The 24,050-nt window shown below is 39.2% G+C and overlaps 1 protein-coding gene across 3 annotated transcripts in view; it reads left to right on the forward strand.

The window, feature by feature from the left end:
* The window catches only part of LOC117339309 (histone acetyltransferase KAT6B-like), a 44,888-nt gene extending 21,079 nt beyond the window's left edge, over positions 1-23,809 (forward strand). For all 3 annotated transcript variants that reach the window (XM_033900837.1, XM_033900846.1, XM_033900853.1), the window contains exons 11-19: positions 2,222-2,294; positions 3,750-3,980; positions 4,560-4,800; positions 9,743-9,827; positions 11,671-11,830; positions 12,451-12,819; positions 13,813-13,921; positions 14,517-14,761; positions 15,295-23,809. In XM_033900837.1, coding sequence (XP_033756728.1) covers positions 2,222-2,294; positions 3,750-3,980; positions 4,560-4,800; positions 9,743-9,827; positions 11,671-11,830; positions 12,451-12,819; positions 13,813-13,921; positions 14,517-14,761; positions 15,295-17,772 — 3,991 coding nt within the window. In that variant the 3' untranslated portion in view covers positions 17,773-23,809. The remainder of the gene's footprint in view (positions 1-2,221; positions 2,295-3,749; positions 3,981-4,559; positions 4,801-9,742; positions 9,828-11,670; positions 11,831-12,450; positions 12,820-13,812; positions 13,922-14,516; positions 14,762-15,294) is intronic.
* Positions 23,810-24,050: the final 241 nt, after the last annotated feature.

The raw sequence follows: 24,050 nt of genomic DNA on the forward strand, positions 1-24,050 counted from the left end.
TCTCTTGGAAATTTATCCATAAACAGCAGTAGTTTGGCCTTGATTGATATTGATTTCTGATCATTCATACTTTGATGTTAATTGATTTTAATGTTTCTCATTTCAAAAATGTTTCTTATTTCAAAATTACCAAATTACCAAATTTGAAATATTTTGTAATGGATTTGGATCTGCTGGCAAATGATCATGTATAAATTTCTCATTCGTTTACTTTGTAATTATTGTGATAATGAAATAAGTTATAACTGTCAAGTTGATTGACTGCCCTGTATGTATACTAAAACCTTTGTGTTTTTGTTTGTAGATGTAAAACTTTATCGAGCTTGACTTTATTATCCCTTATGGGATTATCTTCATTTAATTTCCTTCAAATCGGCATAGTTGTCAACAATTCAGAAGTAAGGTATGCAATAAACATCTAAAAATAGAATGTGAACCAACCCTGCGCGTGCTGAGTTAATCCCTGGATGGGTTTGTTGATCAAATGCCGAGAACTTTCACTGCCAAGTCATGGTGGCTTTTCACGTTTTACTCGCCTTTTATTTTTGTCAGTCATGTTGAGACTTGTAAGTCGTAGATGTGATTTTAATCCTTTTCTTTGCCTTCGTTGCAGCAACCAGTAGATAGACTTAAGGCTGCTGTGATCGCCAGTTTGTCATTCTTCAAAACAAACTTTGCACATGCGTGTATGACATTTTCTGTGGCTCATTTACATATTTGGAATCGAGCACCACATTGGAGATTCTTCGTAATCATTAGGGAGTTTCTCCAATTTAAGTTTCTCCATTTTAATTGCAATTATGAAAAACTATGGTATTAATTCTCATATTATATCATCAGTAGGGTATATATTACACCATTTAACACATTTTTATCAAAATATATATGTTACAAAAACAAAGATGGGCTTTTAAGAAGTGTTGCATGCACATTACTTTCTTTGAAGGGCTCTAGTACAGCTGACTTTCTGAACTTCCTGTTTTGTTACAGCATGCTGTTACTGGGTGATTGTATCGTGAGATTGAGGTTGGATTTATTTGTCTTTTTCAGCTTGAGATTTATGAATTATAAATAAATTATAAAAGAACATGATACATTGTATGCTATAGAGGACAGCTACTGACTGAGCGAAAGTGCCTTGTAGATTTCCATTTAAGTATGAATGTTGGATGTGATTCAAATTAAGTCAAATAGTGAAATGTCAGTGAAGGAAAAACAGGGTGTTACTATCAGGCGAGTATCTGGGTGTGATCTGAAGACAGTGAATGCACAGGTGTAACTATCAGGCAATCATGGGCAGCTGAGTATAACGTGAATCCTAATCATCAGGCGAGTATCTCAGTGTGATCTGAAGCGTAATAATCATCAGGCGAGTATCTCAGTGTGATCTGAAGCGTAATAATCATCAGGCGAGTAGCGGAGTATCATCTGAAGAGTAATAATCGTCGGGCGAGTAGCAGAGTATCATCTGAAGCGTAATAATCGTCGGGCGAGTAGCGGAGTATCATCTGAAGAGTAATAATCGTCGGGCGAGTAGCGGAGTATCATCTGAAGAGTAATAATCGTCGGGCGAGTAGCAGAGTATCATCTGAAGCGTAATAATCGTCGGGCGAGTAGCGGAGTATCATCTGAAGAGTAATAATCGTCGGGCGAGTAGCAGAGTATCATCTGAAGAGTAATAATCGTCAGGCGAGTAGTGGAGTATCATCTGAAGCGTAATAATCGTCAGGCGAATAGCGGAATATCTGAAGCAAACAACAGTACAGGTACTGCTGTGGCAGCTCCTGATTGTGCAGTACAAGGAGGGATGAGTAGAAGATTTATTACCCTCTGGCTAGAGGGTTTTAGGGTACATCCTCTGCCCAGTTTTTTTTTTTTTTTTTTTTTGAGATATCGGATATTGCAACATAACTTGTACGACACTGGTATGATATCAGATGTTTGGGTTGTAATAGATCTGTATGACACTGGTATGATATCAGATGTTTGGAGTGTAATAGATCTGTATGACACTGGTATGATATCAGATGTTTGGAGTGTAATAGATCTGTATGACACTGGTATGATATCAGATGTTTGGAGTATAATAGATCTGTACGACACTGGTATGATATCAGATGTTTGGAGTGTAATAGATCTGTATGACACTGGTATGATATCAGATGTAGGAACGTAATTTGTATACCTCCAGATTTAATGGTTGACACTTGTATAATTGTAGACTGCCCAGGCTATATATCTGCGAGTACTGTCTGAAGTACATGAAGAGCCGGAACATTCTACAGCGACATATGGTAAAACATTTAACAAAGCATCTCCTTCGTCCATGGTCTATTCATAAGCAATCCTTTGTTATAGCTATTTCTGAAAAAGATATTTATTGTATCTTGGAATACGTAACTTGCAGGTTTCCCTTGGTCCATTGTTGTGCATGATAAATTTGAGACTGATCGGAAAAAACAAAAATGGCCTTCATGCAGCCATTTTGAATTTTGACAGTTGAAAGCTTGTTAACGCTTTTTCTCAGGTAGTACGGAATGGATCTTTCTCGAATTTCATTTATCGGTTCCCCTTGGTCCTTAGTTTTGTCTGTTAAACAAAGTGGCAGACAGGCTGCCATCTGTGAATTTAACAGATAAAGTTTGTGATCACAATTTTTGAGAACATTAATTAATAAATATATGGAATGTCATTCAAAGTTTCTTCATCACTAATTATACACATTCTAATAATAAGACAAACAAATTAACTGAATTTTTATATGCTTGTCATATTTTAAAAGGAGTTCTACTGGTATGCTGTCTGTCCAGCGTAAACTTTTGTTTGTCCAGAGATGTACATTTTTCAGCTGATCTTTTTGAAGCTTAATTAGATGGAGATGTGTTTCCCTAAATGTCATATATATGCAGAAGTTATTCCCCTTTGTTCATAGAAGTTGTTTGATTTTGTTTGGATATTTCTTCCATTTCTTAACCAATCTCTTTGAAACATGGTAGGTTTCTTTAACATATGTTGTGTTTTCCTACATGGCATTTTGATTCTAATATTTTTGGGAAAGTTATTGCTCTGCTTTCATGTATGTCCCTGAAGATCCTCACATTCGATTTCCAACCATTTTCTTTCAAACTTGAACTTGTCAAGATGTCTCTGGAATCTCTTGTTAATCAATCAGAACCTTGCAGTATTTTTTCAGCAGTGTTACTTTCACTTGGTAAAAGAGAACATTTCAAACACCAACAAACTAAAATTTCAAAAAACAGTAAATTCATGAGTTTAAAAAAAAAAAGGAAAAAAAAACCACACAAAATTGAAGTACATAGTGGATACATAATGTTATTTTAGGTTTGCACTTACATTATTGTTTTCTGGAATAAATTCATTGTGGAAACTGATTCATTTTTAATTAAGATTTATATGATAAGTACATATACGTATATATTCAACACAATGCAACTAGGAGATAATTTAAATCTTTAAACTTCAGAGCAATAACACATAGTGCATATGGTCATTGTGTTAATAATTAGATATATATTAACACAAATGATGAAGGAAGGCAATTTTATGACTCGTGCTCTGACCGGGCCTTGAGTCAACCAGTTTATATTGAATGTCATGAAAGTTTGATGTTGTGCCATCTACTTGTGAAAGTATCTAAAGACTTGTTTCCTACTCCTGAAACATATCAACAGGGAAGTAATCAGTTGATCTGAAATGTGCACCTTGTGAATCCTGGACTTTTGTTACAGAATAAATGTGACCTGCACCATCCGCCAGCTAATGAGATCTACCGTAAAGACGGAATATCTGTGTTCGAGGTTGATGGTAATGCCAGCAAGATCTACTGTCAAAATTTGTGCCTTCTCGCCAAACTTTTCCTTGACCATAAAACCCTTTACTACGACGTAGAGCCATTCCTGTTCTATGTTGTTACCACGAACGATGAGCTTGGCTGTCATGTCATTGGCTACTTCTCCAAGGTAAGAAGCTACGTCAAAGTTTCATTTCATGGATGTCTTCTGATTTATGTTAGAATTTCATTGGCAATATGATTAGATACTTGATTTGAATGAGAGCGATTTCATTACCAAGTAACTACTCCTTTTTCATGTCTGATGTGGAGGAACGAGAACAATTTTTGTAACAAATTTCATATCTTATGGAAATGCTTAAGATGTTTCTGCAAACAAAACTTAGAAACAGCATTTCATTGAGTTCTATGTTGTTTAGCATGCCTGGGCTGAAGGACAAGTGAGCTTAATCTGTGTTGTGGTGTGGCGTTTGTCTTCTGTCCGCTCTCCATCGGTCCAATTGACATCAATTTTTCCCTTTAAATAATTTCTCATTAACTAAGAGGCCCAGGATTATGATACATGGCACCACTTGTATATGAGTGTTACAACACTGATTTAGTTATGTGAGGGGTGTTATGACACCGAGTACAGTTTGTGTGCCGTTACAACACCGAGTACAGTTTGTGTTGCGTTACAACACCGAGTACAGTTTGTGGTGTGTTACAACACTGATAACAGTTTTTGTCTTATTTTCCAATTTTCCAGGAGAAGCACTGTCAGCAGAAGTACAATGTGTCATGTATAATGACAATGCCCCAGTATCAGCGTAAAGGCTATGGCCGTTTCCTCATCGACTTTAGTTATTTGTTATCAAGGATCGAGGGACAGCCGGGCTCTCCAGAGAAGCCTCTCTCTGATCTTGGCAAAGTCAGTTACCAGGCCTACTGGAAAAGCATTATTCTGGAATACCTTCACAAGTATCCGGACACAAAAGTCTCCATCAAATGTAAGTGCTACAGGCCACATATGTGTATGTGTTTCCGCTCCCATTGACACACAAGGCAATTTGTGAAAATTCATATTAAAACCTGAATGTATAACTGAACTTGTTAGCCTGGATGGAAGTATGCAAGGGGTCTTAATGTCCAAGTCATGAAAGGGAGTACGATATCCACTTTGCCATACAACCACACCATTTGGCTTCATTTTTAGGTCAGACCCAAAGGGTCTTAAGACTTTTTAGGTCACCTGAGACGAAGTCTCAAGTGACCTATTCTAATCGCCTTTTGTCCGTCGTCGTCCGTCGTGCGTCGTGCGTCGTGCGTCCGTAAACTTTTTACATTTTCGACTTCTTCTCCAAAACCACTTAACAAAATTCAATGAAATTTGGCAGAAAGTTTTTATGGCTGAAGGTCAACCAAAATTGTGAATTATATGGTCCCCACCCCCCAGGGGCCTGAGGGGTGGGGCCAAAAAGGGTCAAATTGACTAAAACTTCAAAAATCTTCTTCTCTACTCTCAGATATGGTGGAGTCAAACACTCTTTATAGATGAAAGGGTCTTGTGGTGCTTTACCAAAATTGTGAATTGCATGACCCTGGGGTCTCACGTTTGCCCCTGGGGAGGGGGTAAACTTTACTATAGTTTATATAGGGAAATCACATTTTTGACTATTATTTGTTGGATTTGTATTGGAATTCATTCTAACTTGGTTCAAATTATCAGCATGGGATTACAGTTTGATGTTATGTACATATTGGCCCTGATTGACACCCAGGGGCTGGTGGGCGGGGCCAAAAAGGGTCAAATTGACTGAAATTTCAAAAATCTTCTTCTCTACTCTCAGATATGTTAGAATCAAATACTCTTCATAGATGGAAGGCTCTTCAGGTGCTTTACCAAAATTGTGAATTTCATGACCCTGGGGTCTCACGTTTGCCCCTGGGTAGGGGGTAAACTTTACTATAGTTTATATAGGGAAATCACATTTTTTACTATTATTTGTTGGATTTGTATTGGAATTCATTCTAACTTGGTTCAAACTATCAGCATGGGATTACAGTTTGATGTTATGTACATGTTGGCCCTGGTTGACCCCCAGGGGCTGGTGGGCGGGGCCAAAAAGGGTCAAATTGACTGAAATTTCAAAAGTCTTCTTCTCTACTCTCAGATATGTTAGAATCAAATACTCTTCATAGATGGAAGGCTCTTCAGGTGCTTTACCAAAATTGTGAATTTCATGACCCTGGGGTCTCACGTTTGCCCCTGGGTAGGGGGTAAACTTTACTATAGTTTATATAGGGAAATCACATTTTTTACTATTATTTGTTGGATTTGTATTGGAATTCATTCTAACTTGGTTCAAACTATCAGCATGGGATTACAGTTTGATGTTATGTACATGTTGGCCCTGGTTGACCCCCAGGGGCTGGTGGGCGGGGCCAAAAAGGGTCAAATTGACTGAAATTTCAAAAGTCTTCTTCTCTACTCTCAGATATGTTAGAATCAAATACTCTTCATAGATGGAAGGCTCTTCAGGTGCTTTACCAAAAGTGTGAATTTCATGACCCTGGGGTCTCATGTTTGCCCCTGGGGAGGGGGTAAACTTTACTATAGTTTATATAGGGAAATCACATTTTTGACTATTATTTGTTGGATTTGTATTGTAATTCATTCTAACTTGTATCAAATTATCTGCATGGGATGACACTTTGATGGTATGTACATGTTGGCCCTAGTTGACCCCCAGGGGCTGGTGGGCGGGGCCAAAAAGGGTCAAATTGACTGAAATTTCAAAAATCTTCTTCTCTACTCTCAGATATGTTAGAATCAAATACTCTTCATAGATGGAAGGCTCTTCAGGTGCTTTACCAAAAGTGTGAATTTCATGACCCTGGGGTCTCACGTTTGCCCCTGGGGAGGGGGTAAACTTTACTATAGTTTATATAGGGAAATCACATTTTTGACTATTATTTGTTGGATTTGTATTGGAATTCATTCTAACTTGGTTCAAATTATCTGCATGGGATTACAGTTTGATGTTATGTACATGTTGGCCCTGGTTGACTCCCAGGGGCTGGTGGGCGGGGCCAAAAAGGGTCAAATTGACTGAAATTTCAAAAATCTTCTTCTCTACTCTCAGATATGTTAGAATCAAATACTCTTCATAGATGGAAGGCTCTTCAGGTGCTTTACCAAAATTGTGAATTTCATGACCCTGGGGTCTCACGTTTGCCCCTGGGGAGGGGGTAAACTTTACTATAGTTTATATAGGGAAATCACATTTTTGACTATTATATGTTGGATTTGTATTGTAATTCATTCTAACTTGTATCAAATTATCTGCATGGGATGACACTTTGATGGTATGTACATGTTGGCCCTAGTTGACCCCCAGGGGCTGGTGGGCGGGGCCAAAAAGGGTCAAATTGACTGAAATTTCAAAAATCTTCTTCTCTACTCTCAGATATGTTAGAATCAAATACTCTTCATAGATGGAAGGCTCTTCAGGTGCTTTACCAAAAGTGTGAATTTCATGACCCTGGGGTCTCACGTTTGCCCCTGGGGAGGGGGTAAACTTTACTATAGTTTATATAGGGAAATCACATTTTTGACTATTATTTGTTGGATTTGTATTGGAATTCATTCTAACTTGGTTCAAATTATCATGCATGGGATTACAGTTTGATGGTATGTACATGTTGGCCCTGGTTGACTCCCAGGGGCTGGTGGGCGGGGCCAAAAAGGGTCAAATTGACTGAAATTTCAAAAATCTTCTTCTCTACTCTCAGATATGTTAGAATCAAATACTCTTCATAGATGGAAGGCTCTTCAGGTGCTTTACCAAAATTGTGAATTTCATGACCCTGGGGTCTCACGTTTGCCCCTGGGTAGGGGGTAAACTTTACTATAGTTTATATAGGGAAATCACATTTTTGACTATTATTTGTTGGATTTGTATTGGAATTCATTCTAACTTGGTTCAAATTATCAGCATGGGATTACAGTTTGATGGTATGTACATGTTGGCCCTGGTTGACCCCCAGGGGCTGGTGGGCGGGGCCAAAAAGGGTCAAATTGACTGAAATTTCAAAAATCTTCTTCTCTACTCTCAGATATGTTAGAATCAAATACTCTTCATAGATGGAAGGCTCTTCAGGTGCTTTACCAAAAGTGTGAATTTCATGACCCTGGGGTCTCACGTTTGCCCCTGGGGAGGGGGTAAACTTTACTATAGTTTATATAGGGAAATCACATTTTTGACTATTATTTGTTGGATTTGTATTGGAATTCATTCTAACTTGGTTCAAATTATCAGCATGGGATGACAGTTTGATGGTATGTACATGTTGGCCCTGGTTGACCCCCAGGGGCTGGTGGGCGGGGCCAAAAAGGGTCAAATTGACTGAAATTTCAAAAATCTTCTTCTCTACTCTCAGATATGTTAGAATCAAATACTCTTCATAGATGGAAGGCTCTTCAGGTGCTTTACCAAAAGTGTGAATTTCATGACCCTGGGGTCTCACGTTTGCCCCTGGGGAGGGGGTAAACTTTACTATAGTTTATATAGGGAAATCACATTTTTGACTATTATATGTTGGATTTGTATTGTAATTCATTCTAACTTGTATCAAATTATCAGCATGGGATGACACTTTGATGGTATGTACATGTTGGCCCTAGGTTGACCCCCAGGGGCTGGTGGGCGGGGCCAAAAAGGGTCAAATTGACTGAAATTTCAAAAATCTTCTTCTCTACTCTCAGATATGTTAGAATCAAATACTCTTCATAGATGGAAGGCTCTTCAGGTGCTTTACCAAAAGTGTGAATTTCAAGACCCTGGGGTCTCACGTTTGCCCCTGGGGAGGGGGTAAACTTTACTATAGTTTATATAGGGAAATCACATTTTTGACTATTATTTGTTGGATTTGTATTGGAATTCATTCTAACTTGGTTCAAATTATCAGCATGGGATTACAGTTTGATGTTATGTACATGTTGGCCCTGGTTGACTCCCAGGGGCTGGTGGGTGGGGCCAAAAAGGGTCAAATTGACTGAAATTTCAAAAATCTTCTTCTCTACTATATGTTAGAATCAAATACTCTTCATAGACTAACCCCATTAGGACTGATGGGTGGGGCCAAAAAGGGTCAATTTAGTTGGCCGAAATATTTCAAATCTCGGGTGACCGTTAAGGCCCTTTGGGCCTCTTGTTATTTCAAAACGCTTCTCCTCCTTAACCCCAAGGTGGATTACTACCAAATTTGGTTTGAAACATCATTGGGGGAGGGCAATCTCATATTTTGCAATAATGAGGCTGGTCTGACCCCTGGGGACCAGGTAGTGGGGTCCTAAAAGGGGAACTTTGCTGAATTTGTTGTGAAACATCATTGGGGGTTGGCCATGGGTTACAACCATATTTATTATGAAACATCATTGGGGAAGGGCAATCATAATTATTTAAATAATGCTGTTCAAACCCAGGGGGAGAAAAGTGCATGGCCCCAAACTGGGAATTAGCTGAGAAATTTTGCTTTAAAATGCTACTCCTCCTTAATGCCTTCATGAACTACACCCAGATTTAGTTTGAAACATCATTAGGGGAGGGCAATCATAATTTATATATATGAGGCTGGTCCGACCCCTGGAGACCACTGAGCTTTAAGATACTACTCCTCTTTCAAGTCAAAATGGATAAAAACCAAATCAAATTTGATCTAAACATTACTGGCTGTGAACAACATTTTATGGTAAGGATGCTGGTTTGAGGGTGTGTGTTCCTGCTGTAAGCCCATGGGCCTTTTGTGCTTTCCCAAATTCCCAAAATTGCATGCACTATCTGTGCCTACATCAATTGAGAAAAAAATACTAATATCTGAATAGGAATATGGAAGATATTCCTGATGTTTTCTTCATTTTGGTTTGAGTGTGTAATGTTTGTGTTTCAGCTATTAGCCGTACGACTGGTGTGTGTCCTCACGATGTTGGGCAGACCTTGCATCAGCTTAACATGGTTGCTCACAAAGACAGCAAGTAAGTAACGCTGGTTATTAGTGTCCCTCAGTCACCAAGTACAACTCCATACTGTGATGGTTATTAGTGTCCCTCAGTCACCAAGTACAACTCCATACTCTGATGGTTATTAGTGTCCCTCAGTCACCAAGTACAACTCCATACTGTGATGGTTATTAGTGTCCCTCAGTCACCAAGTACAACTCCATACTCTGATGGTTATTAGTGTCCCTCAGTCACCAAGTACAACTCCATACTGTGATGGTTATTAGTGTCCCTCAGTCACCAAGTACAACTCCATACTGTGATGGTTATTAGTGTCCCTCAGTCACCAAGTACAACTCCATACTGTGATGGTTATTAGTGTCCCTCAGTCACCAAGTACAACTCCATACTGTGATGGTTATTAGTGTCCATCAGTCACCAAGTACAACTCCATACTGTGATGGTTATTAGTGTCCATCAGTCACCAAGTACAACTCCATACTCTGATGGTTATTAGTGTCCCTCAGTCACCAAGTACAACTCCATACTCTGATGGTTATTAGTGTCCCTCAGTCACCAAGTACAACTCCATACTGTGATGGTTATTAGTGTCCATCAGTCACCAAGTACAACTCCATACTCTGATGGTTATTAGTGTCCCTCAGTCACCAAGTACAACTCCATACTCTGATGGTTATTAGTGTCCCTCAGTCACCAAGTACAACTCCATACTGTTTATTTCTTCTATTGTAGCCACATGAGATTGTCATAAGTATAGTGCAAACTGTGTTGGGAGATTTCAGTAAGGTTAATCTACTTTATCATTATTAAAAGCTGAATGTCCTTTTTATCAGGGTCACAGGGGCTAAATGTTCTAAAATCTTTAAAATGATGGCTTCATCTCAGTAAGTTAGTAATAAAGTCATTCCTAGATTCTAATCGCAATTTTTTTTTTTTTTTTTTTTTAAGCAAGAATTTCCTGTATTTGTAAATATGTGAAGATTAAGTGATAAAAACATGTGAAGTGTCTATGTGTCTTTACTGGTTACATTATTCCAGTCAATGTTACGGTTGCTTACTACAGTACAGTGATTCCTATGTGTCTTTACTGGTTACATTATTCCAGTCAATGTTACGGTTGCTTACTACAGTACAGTGATTCCTGCTTGTTGTGATGGTCTACTTTCAAGTGAAAAATATAACAATGAAGATATAATTATGATAGCAAGTGATTTGATCCCTGTGAAATGCACATTAGACCCTTTACAAAATAAAATATATTTAATTGATTAGTTGAGACCAGATGTATCTACAGTAAAATGTGGCAACCAGATGTATCTACAGTAAAATGTGGCGACCAGATGTATCTACAGTAAAATGTGGCGACCAGATGTATCTACAGTAAAATGTGGCGACCAGATGTATCTACAGTAAAATGTGGCGACCAGATGTATCTACAGTAAAATGTGGCAACCAGATGTATCTACAGTAAAATGTGGCGACCAAAAATATAATATAGATTTCATTTTCTCTACAGAAAGTACAAAAGAAATTAGGGCAGGGCCAGAAAGTTGGGATGGGCAGGGATGAGAAACTAGGAATTAATTCATAATGGCCTAACCAAGTGATGCGGAGACCTGCTTATTGGGCCAGTTGTATGCTGGGACAAAGGGTTATCAAATTGATTTTGTTGATAAACCTAGCCTTCTCTTGTATTTGAATAAAGTCATTAAAAGTGTTCGCATACTGATACAGATCAGATGAGCAAACCAGGCCCATTGATCCTCATTGTCAGTATATTGAAGAACTGTGCATAGTAGTTTTAAGATAAGGATTGCATTTGTGTAATGATAGTTAAACAGTGTTTTCTCTGCTGTAGAATTGTGATAGCGGTCAATAAGCAGTTGGTTAAGGACCATATGGAAAGGTTGGAGGCAAAGCGCCATCAGCGGATAGAACTTGACCCAGACAGTCTGCGTTGGACACCCCTCATATCTAGTCATTGTATCAATGAGGAGGAGCGCCGCGCAGAAACGGAGGTAAGCTTGAGGCCGAAAAGTATGACAAAGGGCTGGCATGGCTTGGATGTGATTGACCCATCTACATGAAATTTGTTTAAGATGTTTAGTTCACAAAAATACATACCGAGGACAAATCAAGGTCAAAGGTCCAGGTCAAAATTTTTACTGATGAACATTTTGTTACGACAATATGAAGCAAAATTGGTTCAAATTATACGAGAAGTCAACAGACCAGAGATCAAGGTTACTCTTTCAAATGTCAAGGTCATTTGGTCCAAATGTCAACGATAAAGAGGATTGCTGACTCTTACCATGGTTTTTATTTGGAGAGATATTTAAGTTTTAAATTTTCAATACCCCAGCAAATATAGAGGTGGATGGAAACAAAGAGTAACATAATACATGTATAATGTATATTTTGCTTCATATGAATTTTGCAATATTTTGTCTATTCTGTTACAAAAAAAACTAAACAAATCCTATCATTATTAGCATTAATTAATTTAGATCATCTGCTACGCATAAAAAAGTTTAGATGTCTAAAATACTAAATCAGAAGATGGTTACAACTAATAAGATTCATATTGAAAATGAGATTTCATGCATACATTTAACATGAAATCTGGATTATATTGCAGTTGAGAGAGATGTCAAAAATGGTGAACACTATAGCTGAAGACCGAGAGTGGATGCAGTCTGTTAGTCCCAGAAAATGTGAAACGTCCTCACCGAAAAAGAGAGACTCGCCATACAAATTAGAAATCAGTCCCCGGAGAATGGAGCTCTCTCCTCGTAAAAGTATAGACAATCCAGTGAAAATTCCCCAGGATGGAACTCCGTTTACAAGTCGAGAATCATCACCGCAACCTTCTCCTAAAAAGGAAGATGAGACCTCCAAGGATGAAAGTGTAGAGCATTTAATAGAGCAATATGTGGACAAAAGGGACAATAAACTTAAACGAAAAGATGACAGCCCAAGTGATGATAGTCCCGCCCCTAAGAGAAGGGTAGGTGTCGGCTCTAGTGATGATAGTCCCGCCCCTAAGAGAAGGGTAGGTGTCGGTCCTAGTGATGATAGTCCCGCCCCTAAGAGAAGGGTAGGTGTCGGTCCTAGTGATGATAGTCCCGCCCCTAAGAGAAGGGTAGGTGTCTGTCCTAGTGATGATAGTTCCGCCCCTAAGAGAAGGGTAGGTGTCGGTCCTAGTGATGATAGTCCCGCCCCTAAGAGAAGGGTAGGTGTCGGTCCTAGTGATGATAGTCCCGCCCCTAAGAGAAGGTTAGGTGTCGGTCCTAGTGATGATAGTCCCGCCCCTAAGAGAAGGGTAGGTGTCGGTCCTAGTGATGATAGTCCCGCCCCTAAGAGAAGGGTAGGTGTCGGCTCTAGTGATGATAGTCCCGCCCCTAAGAGAAGGGTAGGTGTCGGTCCTAGTGATGATAGTCCCGCCCCTAAGAGAAGGGTAGGTGTCGGTCCTAGTGATGATAGTCCCGCCCCTAAGAGAAGGGTAGGTGTCGGTCCTAGTGATGATAGTCCCGCCCCTAAGAGAAGGGTAGGTGTCGGCTCTAGTGATGATAGTCCCGCCCCTAAGAGAAGGGTAGGTGTCGGCTCTAGTGATGATAGTCCCGCCCCTTAAAAGAAGGGTAGGTGTTGGTCCTAGTGATGATAGGTCCTGCCCCTAAGAGAAGGGTAGGTGTCGGCTCTAGTGATGATAGTCCCGTCCTATTGTACCATAAACACCGGTTAACTTGTAAATGCCCCTTGTAACATGTATCAGTGGTTGGGAACACCTGTTAACTTGTAAATGCCCCTTGTAACATGTTTCGGTGGTTGGGAACACCTGTTAACTTGTAAATGCCCCTTGTAACATGTTTCGGTGGTTGGGAACACCGGTTAACTTGTAAATGCCCCTTGTAACATGTTTCGGTGGTTGGGAACACCGGTTAACTTGTAAATGCCCCTTGTAACATATCAGAGGTTTTGAACTCTGTCTGTTTACTTACAGCCTGGCAGGCCACCAGCAAAGAAGCGGAAGCTGACGGACTCCGATAACAACAACTCCAGTAATAAGAAGTCCCGGAGAGAAAGTGGTCGTGGCGACAGACAAACAGATGGTGGGTTTATGATCAATGTCAATCATACAGTAAAAACTACATATCACATACCTAATGTGTAGAAGGTATTGATATATTAGCCTAGGTTTACTGACATGACATGAAGCATAAGTGCCCGGGTGCAAATTTCCCTGCATTGTACGCTTTGATCTAAGAATATTTGACATTTTACTGAATTCTTCGTACATTACTTGATAACATTAATAGTGGGTATGTGATATGTGTATTGCTAGTCTTTAATCTGTAGCACCATACATTGGTGTGTTGCTGTAGTCTTCATTGTAGCAGATTTATTAGGCATAATGAATAAGATTGCTTATAGTCTTATAATGTGTCATTATCATTGTGTGTTAATTAATAAAGAAGCTGTTAAGAAAAAATGTCAAAGGGTGTGACTACCAAAGTAGAACGTTTAAAGACCACAAGCTTTCCACTTGCATATTTAATTTTGTAACCAAGAAATCAAGAGAAAATATTCATAATCTTAACATTTGTGTAGTTTTGTTGTTGTTGTTTTTGGAAAGAAGTAAAAATTCAAATGCAAAATATTACTGGAATATCATTAATATGATAATTTTCATTTTCCCTGGTATAGATGCAGTGAGCTTGTCTGATAGTGCTATGGAATTCTCATCCTCTGGCTCCTACAAAAGCCACATGCCACGAGAGAAGATGAATGGTCAGTCCGATACCCATCTGGAGTCGGTGCCAGAAGAGGATGAGGAAGAGGAGAAAGTCCCAACTCCAAAACAGCGCCGCTCTCGTCAAGGGTGGCCAAAGGGGGTGCCACGTGGTTCACCAGTGAAGAAAGTAAAGAAAGCTCGGGGCAGGCCCCCAAAGGTACATTCATTTATCAGGTGTCAAAATGAGTACTGAAATCACAGGGAAATAGTTCAGGAATTAGTCATACTATAGCTGGACTATCTTCCATCATTTATAAGGAAAGTTCAGAATTAGTCATACTATAGCTGGATTATCTCCCATCATTTATAAGGAGAGTTCAGAATTAGTCATACTATAGCTGGACTATCTCCCATCATTTATAAGGAAAATTCAGAATTAGTCATACTATAGCTTGACTATCTCCCATCATTTATAAAGAAAGTTCAGAATTAGTCCTACTATAGCTGGACTATCTACCATCATTTATAGGAGAGGTACAGTTTTCATACATTCGCAATGATAACACCTTTACTTTACAAGTGCAGCTACTGTGATACAACTTTAGTAGTGGTGATAAGTTTGACGGTCACAATGACCACATTATCCTTAGTTTTACTGGTAATCTTGTTAACTATTTCCTGAAAAAGAGTCCCTGGGAAATAGTGTATGAATGAGTCCTGCCACTAAAACTATCTGTTTTCTATTTCCAGTGTAATTACCGGTCACTTGCAGACACAAAGGATGAGAGTACAGACAACACAGTTGACACAGATAATGATGTGGATGGAGGAACTGACAAAACAGATACAGATTTAAATGGACATACAGTAAATTCTGCTGAGGAGGACATACCTATGGATGAGACAACAAAGGAGACACTGCACAAGTCATCGAAAGAGTCTCGGGAATTGTCAAATGAACCATGTAACTTGTCCTCCACAGAGGAAGCTGTCAGCCACATTCTGTCAGAGTCTGAGGACCTACCCACGAAGTTATTTGGTGATGTCACCGATGATAATGACTGTGATAATAGTAATGGGAAGAAAAAGTCGGATGAAAACCTTAACAAAACCAATGATTCTGCAGACGATTCGGATGATGACAGTGAAGAGAACAGTCGTGAGATTGAGGAGGCTGTCCATGCTCTCCAGGAGGCTGAACAGAATCAGGAAGGTGATGACAGGGGAGACGACTCTGAAGAGGAGACTAACAATGCGGGAGAGATGAAGGCTGACAGTCCTGAACAGGAGAGGGAGCATTTGACACCAGATGTACTGCCAGTCCACGAGCCTAGTCCAGCCCCACAGCCAACTGTGACCGACTGTGTGTCAGACACAAACAGTGATGTGCCTGCCCCTCTAACACCTCAGGTCCCCACCCCACCCCCTGTGGTGGAGGGGCTCACTCCGGAGTGTACCTCACCTGTGGAGGAGCAGACGTCGCCAGTCCCTCAGGTAGATACCCTGCCACTGGCTGAAGGTAAACCTGTGGACAGCACGCCTCAGAAACCCCCAACACTGATGGAAACTGATGATGTAGACTCAGCTTTAGAGGATGAGAATTCGTCTGATGATGACATTCCAAGTGACGACAACTATCCGGGACAGTATTGTGATTCTCCTGTGAGAGAGACGATGAACACTTCACAAAACTTTCAGGAAACTTTCACTGAGGAACTGCGTACAAACTTTGACCGTGGTCCAGCTAGTAACATGTCTGGTCATGCTAGTAATATGTCGGGACCAGCAAGTAACATGTCTGTGACAGGACCGGCCAGTAACATGTCTGTGACAGGACCGGCTAGCAACATGTCTGTGACAGGACCTGCAAGTAACATGTCTGTGACAGGGCCAGCCAGTAACATGTCTGTGACAGGACCAGCTAGTAACATGTCTGGCCCAGCTAGTAATTTATCTTCAACTACTGATCAAATGGCACAGAGAGACAGTATGAATATGGGATGTGTAGAGACTCCCCCAGCTGCGACTGTGTCGGCACCCTCGGCCCCTCCCCCTGCCCCTACACAGGCTCCCCCTGCCCAACCTCCAACCCCAGCCCAGCCCCCTGTTCCAACTCCAGCTCAACAAACTCATCCAAATCAAAACTGTGGCAATGTGCAGAGCATCTATCCATCACCAAACAATCCCATCAACAACATTCCTAACGCCAACATGGCCTCCAGCAACTACCCAAATGTAGACATTGATGTGGCTCAGCTGGGCCTGGAGTCGCCCACTTCCATCAGCAGTACAGAGATGACAAATCCAAACATGGGCGGCGATTCGGTGGGCAACTATTACGACTGTGCTCAGACACAACAAATGTACATCAGCAACATGATGGCTAGTGGTCGCTACATGGATATGGTAAACTCTCCACATCCAGTCAGCTGTTCGAGTGCTGGCAGTAACTATATGCAGACTGGTCCAGCTAACACTATGCCTAGTTACTGCCCGCCGCCACCTGTGTCCTCGTACGCATCAGTGCTATTGCAACAGAACAACACTCATAGACTCACCCACAACAACACGCCGTGTTCCGTCCCTGTAGGTCGTCAGTTCGCAGGCCAGAACCCAGGACCAAATCAAAACAATTCCAGCTGTAGTATTGCCAAGCTACAACAGCTGACTAATGGGTTGGTGGACATTAATATGCCTGACAACACCATGACTCCACCTCCTAACCTCACTCCCCCACCCCCTGTGAATATGACACCTCCTCCATCTATGATCAGAAACATGGCAACCCCACCCATCTCCAACCTGCAGGCTCAGAATTCATCGTCGCTTGTGCCTCAGTACAAACAGTACCAAAGACAACGATCCTCATCAACTTCCGTAAGGAAAAGTCCCAATGTTACAGTAAACCCAAACATGCCCCCTTTTACTCCTAATGTGACAATTCGGCCAGGTTCCAATATGATCACTGGTTACAACATGCTGGATAGCTATCGCATGCGTCAGCCCATGCTTAACCCAGGATACATCAATCATGCTGGCTTCATCAACCAGCTTGGCCAGACACCACAGCTGCCCATGCAAATGTTGAATATGAACATGAACATGAACTCTGCGGCACACCAGCAATTTCAGCAGCACATGCAAGCACCTCAGTCCAACAATTCTTACCCAGCGTACGGATACATGGCCGCGCCCACACTTAATATGAATGGAATGATGCGCAGGTAGCACCCACTAACTTGGGTGTATCTACAACATATCTTGTGCTGCAGAGTTCTTTATTTTTAATGGTTCTCATGCACTCTATTTTCATGGTCATCTTTTTTTACCATTCAGCACCATTCTTACATCGTGATGACATTTTTTTTCATTCAGAGACAAAGAAGTAAAAATGAAATATGACCTCATGAACACATTTTCAATTGCGAAAAAAAGAAATGCTGAGAAATTTGAGCCATCAAAAATGAAGTACATTTACAGTAATTTCTCATATCTCATGTGATCACCTCTTTCCATGCAAATATTATAGTAATATAAGTACTGCCTTTGTAAATACTTTTCTTAAAGTTATTTGTACATTTTTGTTTGTCATTATTAACATTGTTACACGATATATATAGATATATATATATATATATGTCCAGAATCATCATCGCTCTTTCATGTCATTTCCAGAGGACAATGTCCTCCTTGGTTCATTAATGTAGATCTAAGTTGATGATAGGAATTATACTTGTGGTAACACAGGTTCTCATTGTTAATGCTATCTGCTTGTATATCTTAAAATCCTAGTAAAACTGATGCAGTGTTTCGTGCTGATTGTAAAGGGTTTTACTTCTCAGCTTTCGAAAGAAGGTATATTTAAAATTTCATGCACAGAAACAAATTTTTGGACACTTCAACCCCCCTCCCCCCTTACAAATAACCCCCCTCCCCTTCAAGTTAAATTTATAACAAGGAGAAATTCAAAGTTGTGATATTGTTGTCGAGTTTACCAGAGGGAATGTTTGAGTTGGGATACCTGTGTATTTATATAGTCCAATGAACAATTATTTACTAAAAATGCAGATAGCATGACAATGAGACAGCTGAATACTTGTGATTGTTTAATGTGACATGGTGCATCATCACATGGTGGTATTTGTTTTTGTGATCAATAGATTGTCCTATCAACTTTTCCTCAGGTATTCCTCTCGGACCTGTAGTCAGTGGCTGTTTATATGTTGATGTGTGTGTGATGTGAGGGATGTGTGTATTTAACAATGTATGTTAGCGGGGAAACAAAGTTGTTACAACTTGTACAGACTTAATTACCACATTATTGGATTTGATAAGAGCACCTGACTGTCAAATTACCAGGCAATAAGATATGACAGTGGTGCTTTACTAGAGCATACAATACAAATCATACCAGATTTTGGGTAACAGCCATGAGGAAACAATTGTTTTGAGATACGGAATACCAAGGCGTAGGCTTTTATTTTGATTTAGGTGTTTATCACATCGTTAAGGTGTTTATCACATCGTTAAGGTGTTTATCACATCGTTAAGGCCAAGTTGGTGACAATCTTACAGAAATATCTCAAAATTTATAGCTCAAGCTCTCAGTATGTGACATATACTCTTTGAGTATGAAGAACATGTTCTCAAAGTAAAGTGCTTAATGAATTGTGATAGATTTGGCTGAGAGTTCCATAGCCAATGAATATATGGTTCCCACCGCCATAGACCTTGAATGGCTGGACCAAAAAGAGGTCTTAATAATGTATCTAAAACAATCTTTATTATATAATTTATACCAATGAGTCCTAGCATCAGTTGATTTTCATGGATAGAGAGGTGCTAAGGTGTTTACCAGAACTTTCTCTTTTGAAGGGTGAAGTTATATAGGAAAATGTCACCTGATAGAATAATTATAACAAAATAGCACATTGATGGCATATACCGTGAAACCTGTCTAATCTCACACCATGGGGGAGTGACAGTTTTGGTCGGATAAATCAGGGTGTTAGAAAAGTCCGGTATTGTTGTTAACTTGGTATTTTTGCTATCTGCGAGATACATCAAAGCATGCCTACAACTAATAATGTGCATACAAGTACATTGATGTTTAAATAAAAGTATTGAATCAATGACTATTTAATTTGACGTTCTGATATAAAAGTACCCTACATATTTTGTATGGAGATATATGGTGACTCGATCGTATGGGGTTAGATACACCTATATCTACTTACCACCTACTTAAGAAATGTGTCTATTGCCACATGTTTCCATGTAGATCGATCATCTTTTGCAAACTCACTCATTGATGTCAACATCAGCAAATTATTGCTGTGTGTGAATTGACTTAAGGATTCATATGTCGTCATCCTCAACGATTAGACATCTTTTATTTTTGACTCCGACATTGACAAATTTGTCCGCAGAACCGTAAGTGGTACATAATTCATTTTGTTATCAGATTTTGCATACACAGTGATTGCAGGGTCCTCAATGGGGGAAACCGACCTGGTGTGAAAAACAGGCTTGAATTGTTGATTGTGAAGAGGCTATGCTAGATTTTTAACATCCTTATACAACATAGTAAATCAAGCACTGCGAAAATATAACTGCTACTGATAAGTTCACATCTGTGTCAAAAACACCTCTGACGTTTACTCACTACGTAAACAGTATACAGTACAAAAATCCTCCCTTTTGTATCTCCGCTGCACTGACTGACCATCGTCGCGTCGAACATAATGGCTGTTTACACATGCAGTGCACCAAACTTGCACATTTGTAATCCTCACTGAATCTTGTTCCATTACGTGTCGGATTAACCAGGTACAATTAAGTACCATAGATAAGTTGCCGTCATAGAAATATGTCGGAATTCGGGGAATAAGGTACAGTGACAAATTTGACAGGATGTTGGAAAAGTCAAGTGTTAGATTATACAGGTTTCACTGTTATGCAATAAACCTTAGCGGAAAGAGTGAAAATAGGTTGAACTAGAATTAAAGACATTTTCAAATTAATGATAAAGCTGAAGGGTTATGTAGTCTGACTGTCGTTAATGGTAGAGTTTGTCCCCTCAGACTCGTTTTTCATCAACTACTGGGGCTTGCCTGTTACCGTACAGGTAACAATCTGTTCCAATACTGCCTTCTGAACTGTCACAGCCATTAATCTCCTTTTCCCCTTAAAATGCTACTGGTTTAGCTGGGTGACTGCTTGCCAGCCTTTAAGCTTATCTATGATATTTTTATCCAACCATCAAATAGAGGGCTGTTTTAATTGCCATTTGTTCATGGTCCGTCGTGGCATCGTCTGTAAGATTGTGTGATTGCCCCTTGGTCCCTAATTGTGCATTAATCAGAAAACCATATGGCCATCTTAAATTTTTACAGGGTGAAGTTTGTCATCACTACATTTTGTATTTCTTGATCTTCATTGATCTTTGACAGTTGAAAATTGATACCACTATATCTTCAGAAGTAATGAAATTTTATTTAGTTGATGTGTAGGTTCTCCTTAGTCGCTAGTTGTTCCGTTTAATTTTGAGTTTGATTTGAAAACAAAATGGCTAATAGGCAGCCATCTTTGATTTTGACAGTTTATGTTTATGGAAGCTTGATGAAGTAAGCAAAAAGAAATACTCTGACGAAAGGGTACGAGGGTTACAATTACTGCTAATCATTCAATATCTTCTGCTGACATTTGGCCTTTACTTCATAGAAAACAAAGACAATGTCATAAGAATAAAACGGGTTTCATCTTGACCCACATTAAATTGTGAATTCTGAATAGCATTGAATACTTGGTGAGTGATGCAGGCCCATTGGATCTGTTGTGTTATACATGTGTGAGCTAGTTATGTGAGGTCATTCTAATTGTTAACTATGTTGATTTCAACTAGCAGGATATGATTTTGATAAATTACTTTCTAACCATAGTGAAACCTGTTAAAGAATTCTGCTATAGCAACATTTTCCCAGACTTTAAATGCAACATAAGCTCTACTGAACTAAAATGTTTACTTTATCTCTAAGGGACCAAGTTTGAACTGTTACTAGAGCTCCTGCCCTACACTATTGAACATGCTCACATTTCAAGTGATATACTACAATTATATCTTTGTGTGGAATTGTAATGAAGCACTTTTCAAACAATTTTGATACAGGTCGTTTTGTTATGTATGCATATGAGAATTCCGTTTTCTTCACTTTTTAGTTGTGGTTGAATCTCAATCTCCGTTTTATTACCTCAATCACTTACATGGGCTGTGCATCCAGTTAAAATATTTCAAGTTTGAATTGACCATATGCGAAATCTAGGTCCAAACTTGTATTCGCTTATACATTTGTAATTAAGTTTGATATATATAATGTATTTTGTCTGCTTTTGTGACACAAAATTTTGTATGGAAGTCTTGAATCTGAAGAGACCAACAAAGACCCTGTGTGCTTAATGGGCATATTATGTTTACAAACTATGCATTGTTTCATCAAGGTTTTGACTAGTGTGTGGAGTATGGCCATGTTGGCAAATTTAGGTGGCAAAAAAAAACAACAAATTCTTGTCATTGCTCAATCGGACTCATTTCAAGATGCATTTTAATGAAACGTTCACTTGCTGTTAAGAACTAGATAATCTCGGGTTAGTGTTTTGGACATCGCATCCCAAAAATAAAGGTCAACTTTATTTTGGGCTTTGGACTTCGTAGAATTTGGCTTATTCCAATACGGCCCATATATACAGATTTTTATGAACATGGTCAGAATAAAAAAAGAAGTCACATGACTCAAGGTCACCAGGTCAAAGGTGAAGCAGGATTTAATAAGAAACTTCTAGCTAAATTTAGTGTGACTTTTTTTCCATCCTACGTAAAGAATTAACACCAAATAGTGAATGTCCGTTATCAGAAAAATGACACTTTCAGATATTGTTTTTAATTGTTAAAAGGGATGAAATTGGCAAAAATTTTGACCCGTTTAAATATGCTGGAATCAAATACTCTTCAACTTCACACTAGATATAAGTTTATTTGTTGTACTGAAGATTTTGCTTTCTTGACTTAATGATTTCATTGAGGTCACAAATATATTGGACAACACCCTTGGTACCCATGTTCTGAGTGCAAATGCATTGCTTCATCACCTACTAGTAAACAGATAGTTAACAACACGGGCGAGAGTTAACAACACGGGCGAGAGTATAATTGCTGTCTCTTTTACCCCACCATCATTAAAAGATACTCGTTGTGCCCATTTAACTTTGAGTTGGATCTAGAAATCAAAATGGCCGATAAGCACCCGTCTTTGACTATGACAGTTGAAATTTGTTATTGATATGTCAAAGTTCAAATCTTTTTTCGACTCTTTATGTAGGCTCCCCATGTTAGGAAATGATTAATAGGAAGAGCGGAAAAGTAAGGGAAAGATTTGTCTTTCATAGGACCAACCAAGATGATTTAATGGTGGGCACCAGGATCCCTTAGGGATCTCTTGATTGGTTTTAAATTGAACTGTATTTGAAGATTAATGCCATTAAGACCATGTCCGTAAAATTCCTCAACAAAGTTCTAAAATATACTTAAGTTAGGACCATGTCACCAAAATGTTTAAAGTATAGAGTCGTGTAAAGTATGTAACAATCACCCCAGCATCCCCCACTAGGTTTCAATAGACGTTCAATAAAAACCGAGGATATTTTTGTAGAGGGCCGTGGAGCCTGTACCAGTAAGAACTTAACAATGTGCAATAAAATGTGTATATTTCTATCTCCTCATGCCATTAAGATAGTTATATGTAAATACTTAAAGTAAATTATGTAAAAACATTATAACCAAGCCAACAAAAAATTGATTGATTCTGAAACTTGCCATATTAGGTTGAGTGCTTGAGAAGTGTGTTGATTGTGTAAGTTGGAATTTGAAACGAGACATTAGTGTAAAAAAGGAGTGTGTTGGTGCATTTTATGTGTGAGGAGCTTATATAGGATGTGTATCAGTAGGATGTGAGAATGTGTTAAAGTGAGGTAGCAGGCTTTGAAGGGTTTGGTTGTCTTTCGTTCTGTATAATATTGCTGGTGTTCATTCATCTTATCAGATTGGCATCCTGTCACATGCCACTCTGGTAAGCATCAGAATACTTGTTATATTTTTGTCTAGAATGTATATATATATATATGTGATGCCATCAATTTGTGGATTGTGCATTTTAAAACAACCAAAAAAAGTTAACAATAAATTATGATCTTTTTTCAGAACTGAAATACATTTCGTTTTCTTGTGTTATTTCTTGTCCTCTTGTCTGTATCCCAATAGTACCATAATTGGGGCCGGCATCAGATAGTGAGCTGTTCAAATCGCCCTTCAGGTCCATCCGTAAATAATCTTTGTTAGGCTATTTATTGAGAATAATTTAAGGATTTTTTTCATTTGCATAATTTTGTACCACTAGGTGTACACTATCAACTCTTTAGGTCACCTGAGACGTTGACCTATTGTGATTGCCTTT

This window comes from Pecten maximus, chromosome 1 (assembly GCF_902652985.1).
Source record: "Pecten maximus chromosome 1, xPecMax1.1, whole genome shotgun sequence".
NCBI lineage: Eukaryota > Metazoa > Mollusca > Bivalvia > Pectinida > Pectinidae > Pecten > Pecten maximus.